The sequence below is a fragment of the Denticeps clupeoides genome, chromosome 2 (genome assembly GCF_900700375.1).
Source record: "Denticeps clupeoides chromosome 2, fDenClu1.1, whole genome shotgun sequence".
Classification (NCBI taxonomy): domain Eukaryota; kingdom Metazoa; phylum Chordata; class Actinopteri; order Clupeiformes; family Denticipitidae; genus Denticeps; species Denticeps clupeoides.
The window spans coordinates 21321026-21328245 of NC_041708.1; the positions used below are offsets into that span (position 1 = coordinate 21321026).

At 42.3% G+C, this 7220-nt stretch overlaps 2 protein-coding genes across 6 annotated transcripts in view; both read left to right on the top strand.

Moving 5' to 3' along the window:
• ccny (cyclin Y) overlaps positions 1-3555 on the top strand; it is a 44503-nt gene extending 40948 nt beyond the window's left edge. For all 5 annotated transcript variants that reach the window (XM_028965587.1, XM_028965559.1, XM_028965571.1 and 2 more), the window contains one exon: positions 844-3555. In XM_028965587.1, the coding sequence (XP_028821420.1) occupies positions 844-960 (117 nt within the window). In that variant the 3' untranslated portion in view covers positions 961-3555. The remainder of the gene's footprint in view (positions 1-843) is intronic.
• Positions 3556-4843: 1288 nt separating this feature from the next.
• gjd4 (gap junction protein delta 4) lies at positions 4844-6765 on the top strand. The gene is made up of 2 exons (XM_028970335.1): positions 4844-4941; positions 5579-6765. Exons 1-2 carry the CDS (start codon positions 4878-4880, stop codon positions 6763-6765), a joined length of 1251 nt encoding a protein of 416 aa, XP_028826168.1. The 5' UTR covers positions 4844-4877.
• The last annotated feature ends 455 nt before the right edge of the window (positions 6766-7220 follow it).

The following is a 7220-nucleotide window of genomic DNA, read 5'->3' on the forward strand; positions in this document are numbered from 1 at the left end:
AACGGTTCAGATGTTGGAGCTAGACTGTTTGTGTCCTCCACTATGCAATTTGCCCATAAAGGATAAGTTTTACAGCATTCCTGGTCCATTTCAACACCAACACAGCTGCCTGCCAAGCCCAGTGAATATTGGCCTAGCCGCACCAGCCATAATAATGGAAAGGGGAAACGCAGCTATGGTTTAAGACACTTTTGTTCAGAATATTTGGAAACTGTTGTGCACGATCCTTGAGGGTAAATCAACAGCATTCCTGTCATACATGTCTGCAAGTTAAACTGATTACGTCTGAGTAATGCAAAATGTAGGAAGTTTCATAAAGGTTTAAATTTTTTATGAAAATTGCGGTCATTCGACAAAAGTGCGCTGATTGGCTGAATTTGCATTCCTGGAGGGTCTGAACACGTAACCAAAAGAAAGAAACCAAGATGAAGGAGAGGTTGATTATAGCAGTGATTTCAGATTGTTTGCTGAAAATGTGGTGGGATCATGAGGGTGGTGCTCATTAATGCCGTTAACCACACCTACTTTCTGAACCTTCAGCATTAGCTTTAAAAATAAATAAATTTACATTTACAGCATTTTTCAGACGCCCTTATTCAGAGCGACTTACAATCAGTAGTTACAGGGACAGTCCCCCTGGAGCAACTCAGGGTTAAGTGTCTTGCTCAGGGACACAATGGTAGTAAGTGGGGTTTGAACCTGGGTCTACTGGTTCACAGGCCTTTTTCTTTAATCCATAAGTATGTCAGATTAGTGACCACATATAAACCAAGGAAATGCCTTGGAGTTTGTTCTCTGCTATTGGTTTAGTTCATCTCTCTTTCTCTCTCCCTCTCTCCTCAGGCTATCTCTAGACTGTGTGATGACAAGTATAAGGATTTAAGAAAAGCAGGCAAGAAGCGATCGGTGAGCGCCGACAATCTCGTGGTGGTGAGATGGACTCCCGCCATCATCTCCTAAGATCTAAGGACTCTAGGATGGACTACACTGATGAAGGAGTAACTCGTCCATGTTGGACCATAACCACCACCACCACACCTGTCCACAGCTTTTTTTTGTGTGGCTTTTGCAGGGAGGACCCTCACCATTAACCCTCCTAGTCTTATCTTTTTGAAATTGCCCCCCTATTTTTTCTTCTCTTTCATTCCAGTCGCTGTACATATGAGGCTACTTCATCATCCTCTTCCTCCAAACTTCCGCCTGGAGGAAGGGAGTCTGTGGCTGCAGTCTGGTTGTGGGCAGACAGGACTTAAGCAGCCCCACTAAAGCACCTGCATTCCTACAGCTTCAGTACATTTCCACATGTTTCCCTCGCTTCCTCTCTACCAGCAGGGATTCCAGTGGCTGCCTGTATTTCTTCCGAAGTACCTGTTGATGTGGCATCATTCTCTTAAGCACAAGATGTACAGTTTTAGATGAGGTGTGAGGTTGAGAGGGGATCTCTGAAAAAATATATGTTTTTTTTGTAATTTTGTTTTCCAGTATGTTCCTCATATTTTTTTTACCCCACAGCACTTATGTGTGTTTAAAATGTGACATGTATCTTATTATACCAACAAGCTCTGAACTGATATTATGTACTGAGAAGGGTTGCAGAGCTACTATAGCTAGAACCGTTTTTGGCAGTTTTGTGAGGTCCCATATGTGAAGGGTGCCCGGTCTCACCTGCGACACAGAAGACGATCTATGATAGGTTGGGAGATGTGGAGAGCTGTTCCTCCAGAAGAAAAAAAAAGATGCATACATTGTAGCTCTTGATGGAAAATGTTCTTTCACCTTCTCATCTCACATGAACATGACCTGCTGCTCTCCTCAAGCAGTGATAAAATCAAGCCAAGCCGCACAGGAGTGTTAACGGGAGGGGGGGGCGCATCATTTTATACCTTTCTCTCACCAGATGCGTACTGCTTCGCACCTGGTGCATTTCAGTGTTTACTGGAGGAGGAAGACTCAGGTGAAAAGGCAGATTGCAAAAGCGTGTGTCTGCTCTGCTCTCGTCACTGCCATCGTTTCTGACCTGTGGTGCCTGCCTTGCGTCCCTTGATTCATTTATGCCAGAAGTGTGGCCATATTTTTGCCATCTTATAAACACCAATAATAAATAATAAGTCAAGGTTTTGTAGTCTTAACAGAATGTAACACTATGTCAGGTCGTCATAAAGTTTATTAATATATTTTGTTTAAATAAGGGTTCTTCCAAAATGAGAAATGGTGTGGAAGAAATGTCTGACGTAAGGTGTTTTCAATAAGATAATTTATTTTGGGTGGAAATAGCATTAATAGCAGTGTATTTTCTTCACACACCTAATCATGAATGCATTAGTAAATAAAAGTGTACAGTGTATATAAGATATATACATGTTGCGATGCGGTGAAAAAAATTAAAGGATTGACATGATAGAAGAGGCAAAAATTTGTTTTCTTTTTTTACAAATTAGAGAGGATGCAGTGAAAATAAAGCTGTAGTGTGGCCATTTCGATCAAATGTACTGTAATTTAAAAATTGGAAATCATTTCTCTCATTTCAGAATTTTGCATATAAAATTTTAATAGTTCCACTTTGAATTTTGTGGAACCCATTCTTTCATATTGTGAAACAGTAACAGGGAGGAATGAGAGTTTGCACGGTGGCCTACCATGTTATGACTCAAGGGTTCATGTTCATTTTTAAACATTTAAGCAAAAGGGATGGAGTTGAACCAAAGTTTGCAAAAATAAACACAAAGGACTCTTTCCTAGGAGAAATAACAGTGCTTTATGGGATTTTGCACATGGGGGAAAAGATAGCCAGCCGACAGCGGTTGCCATAGAGATCAGCAGGATGTGGTGTCTGTTTATGGAATTCGGCTTTGGTTTTGGGACTGAATACATTTTTTTTTTTTTTTTTGAAAGAAGTATTCAAAAGATTGTATTATCCTATTTATTGTATGTGTGTGAGTGTCCTTCAGAGCCTGTAGGGTGAATATGGACTTGTGCTGGGTGTCCGAATGCTCTGATCGCTGTGTGCACTAAACTCTACCTCTGTTTAAGTTGTTTTTACTGTTGTCTTCTCCTGTGCCCTCCTTTCCTAGCTTTCTCTTTTCTACTCCTTTCTTTCTGTTTTTCTTTCACTTGTTTGTCTCTCTGTTCTTTTTTCCTTTGTTTCTTTTTGCTATGTCCTGTTTTACGAATTTCAAATGAAACATTCTATTGGTAATTTCCTGTGTTAAAAAAGAACTGCTGTATAATGTATGTTTTTCTCTCTCCATTTGAGTATTGGTTGTATGACTGGAATACAAGAAAAAAAAATTGTCGTTTATGTTTTCTGTAGGTCAGCCCTAATTTACCTTATGACCTGTGTGCATTTGCCAAAAGCTGAAGTGTTTTCCCTGTAATTTTATTTTATTTTTTTAGAGGCTGCGGGTTAGCAGGGTCTTTTATGCCTCGGGCGCTTGTGTGGCCGCAGGTGGAGACGCCGCATGATGAATCTTCTCAAAAGAATTTTTAACTGATGCTCTCTGATCTGAAGCAATGTGTAGAAACCTGCACAAGAAATAAAAGGTTTAAAAATTTGAATCAAGTTTTTTTTGTCTTTTCTGTGACTTGGTCTGTAATAATAATAATAATAACTCACCACGGGCCACTTCAAAATATTCTACAGCATTATGAGTACATGCAATGTCCTGCACAGAACCTCATGAAACCTCCAGTCAAACAAGTACATCGATAATTAATAATTTTCCAGATTGAAGAAAAAGGTGTTTTTACATTTAGGACACACAGACATACACATACACACACAGAACAACATTCTAAAAAAAAGTGTGAGAAATACACAACAGGATTTGGCCGTCATGACTCTGTCACATGACTGCACAGCTCTATCACTCAAGTCATATTATTACTGCAATACATCTTGGTTTGTTAAGGGCTAAAACATGGTCTCTACAAACACAGAGAAGTCATCAGTACAGCACATATCTTGCTACTCTGCTTGATCCTGTGGTATTTACCCATAAGCTCCTGACCCTCAGCTGGGCCTGCAGGATTCATGTTTACAACCTTCAAAAGGTATTTTTAAAAAGGGGAATTAAGGAACCTCCCCCTTGTCCTGAGGTGGAATTTTTAATAATGTCATGAAGATTTAATTAACACAAGCTTTCAGACTTACAGTGGTCAAATAAGAAATTGGTGAATTTCCTGAATTATGTTGCATATAAAACATTTAGGCAATTAATAAAAATGATCCACTAGGTAACATTTCAGCTAAAAGATTAAATTAAGTTTCTCTTTTCAGTCCCATTCTTGTGAGTATTAAAATGTCGTTTTGTGATTTAATTTGATTCATCCCCACTTCGAACCTGCATTCAACTTATTCCTGCACAACACTTTTCCTGTGCCACGATGATGGAGCTGCCTGTACAGACTGTGCCCTCTCTCCAACAGCACTGAAGTGCTTTCCATTGTGGATGAGAACTTAATACAGGGGGTTTAACAGCTAATCCAGGCTCCTCGTTATTCTTCTCTAAGGACGAACAGCTCTGAAATATCTCAGCAATGCCTGAACGGCAACATGCCTTTGCTGGATAAGAATAGCCCCACAATGGGGTTTGCGGCCCTGGTCTTCTGTTGTTTCGAAACAGTTGTCACCAGGACGGACGGGAAGGAGAAAGAGAGTTAAGTCAGGGATCTGATCCTGTCGCTCCACCGGGACAGAGATGGGGAAAAACTGGCTACTGTCGAATTATTCTTAAACCGGACTGGTCCGCAGAGATTTGAACTACTTTACTGGTGTGGGGGTCACCTCACCTGGACACAAGTCAATCCTGTAGAGCGCCAGTTCGAATCTGCCGGACTGAGGCCTTGTGGTTGGGACCCGGAGGGCTCTTTAATGCAAAATGGGGAGTCACACTGCGGCAGAGGTGATCCTCATTACGGTCAACCACAGCATTCCCATCGTAGGTAAGTGTGCTGCTGTCAGTAAATGATGTTAAATTGTGTTTCTTGGTTTATGTACAAAAAGAATACATATTTTGAAATGTCTTCCTTTTTGACAGATAACAATTGTTCTGTCCATTAAAACAACATCAAATTGATAGAAAAAAAATCCTGACCAGACTTTGTTAAATATTATGGTAGAACAATAAGTGTTTAGAGGCCCAGTATCAGCAACACTTGACTTCCAATAGGATGCTAAAGTTCACTAAAGTCTATCTTAGAGCTTCATTGATAATTTCTAATAATCTTAGTAACTTTGAACCTATTGGTCTTAGAAACTGAAAACAGCTGCACCGATTAAAGAAGGAATAAAACTAGCTGAGTGTATCAGAAAATGTGGGTTTGACTACAATATTATTTGTCATTGACCTAGGTCATTTTTATCACCATACTTCAGGTAAATAATACATCCTATACCATTTCCCCTTCTTTTGGTGAACTGCCATTAAACTGGAAACTGAGGGCCAGGTGCTCTGAATATTTACCACAAAAAGCTAAGAAGCACATCTGGTCATTTTTAGTTTTGATGCACAGTGACAAATTTGGCACACATGTTAAATGTTTCCTCAGATTCCGAAACATTTGTCATTTGAAATTGCAGGAAAGCTTTGGCTCATCAGTATGCTGTTCCTCCGAATCCTAGTGCTCCTGTTTGCTGGATACCCTCTTTACCAGGATGAGCAGGAGAGATTTGTGTGCAACACGATCCAACCGGGGTGTGCTAATGTGTGCTACGACATGTTCGCACCGCTCTCGCTTTTCCGTTTCTGGCTGGTCCAGCTGACTGTCCTGTGCCTCCCATATGTCACTTTTGTTATTTATGTCATTCATAAAGTGACATCTGGACTTGCCATAAACTTTGGAGCCTCTGAGCAAATTAAGACAAGGTCTTTCTATGAAATCAGCCTCAGGTCTTTCCAGCAGAAAACCCTGAACAAGTCCCCACTTGCTCAGGGTTCCCGAGTCACATCTCAACTGGGACACATCAGACATTTCACTGGTGCCTACATTCTGCACCTGGTCTTCCGGATTCTCCTGGAAGCCGGCTTTGGAGTGGCTCACTTCTACCTGTTTGGCTTCAACATCCCAAAACGCTACCTGTGCCACGAGACACCTTGCACCACCACGGTGGATTGCTACGTCTCCAGACCCACGGAGAAGACGGTGATGCTGAACTTCATGCAGGGGGTTGCTGCCCTCTCTCTCCTCCTCAACATCCTGGACATGATTTGCACGGTCAAGCTTTCCGTGAGACGAAAGAGCATCCAGAAGACACTGGTGCAGAAGTTGTATGAGGAGGAGCAGTTCTACCTTTCACACAGTGGCAGCCAGGGTGCGATTGACACAGCTCTACCCACAGCACAGGAGCTGATTTCTGGATGCTACCAAAAGCCAGGGCTGAAGAGCAGTGGGGATGAAGGGGCACTAGTCCACTTTGAGGGCAGCAAGAAGAATTGCAATGGTGGCACACCGCAATCCTCTACAGGCCCAGATTCCTCGAAAGGCAACGACAGGAACGACAAACACCAAGAAGAGGGTCCTGAGCGCGAAGGCAGTGAGGTGGCCCTTTGCCCACCAGAATCGCCCGGGACCCCCAGGTCGATTCGTGTCAGTAAACGAGGCCGGCTGAAACCCCCACCACCACCCCGGCGGGACAACATCTCGGTGAATGCGGCGTCAGAGGTTTGCACCAGGCGAGTGGGGCAGTACACGCTGGTGGAGATGAGCAATACAGATGTGGACTCCAGCAGAAGCTCTGGCCAGGATAAGAGGTCGGAGTGGGTCTGAGTGAGACACGACTACCCCCTGCATCAATTTTCTATTTAAAACCAATGTTACAAAGTGAAGCAAATTTGCTGTGGCACATATCCATCTCCAAATATTAACTTAGGCATGCAGAGATCTAACGCATGAATCAGATTCCAAAGATTTCTATCAACTCACGGAGCTTGACAGACTCTGCTTGATATTCTTCTGCATTCACTTTATCCCTGTTTTAGAAAAGTTTGGTTTGATGTGCACATTTGATTGCATTTTGCCTGTTTTTTTATTACCTTCTTGCATTCTGAGCCGTTTCGTAAGTGACTCAATCTCAGCAGGCGCAGTGTGAACTCACACACCTTCACCCAGCCTCCCACCTGTTATGCCTGTTTGTGTTACTGTGTAGTCGCTGTTGTGGAGGAGAAAGGTCATTCTAAAACAAGGATGGTTCCTTCCAAAACAAAGCCTTCAAGGGACCGGAG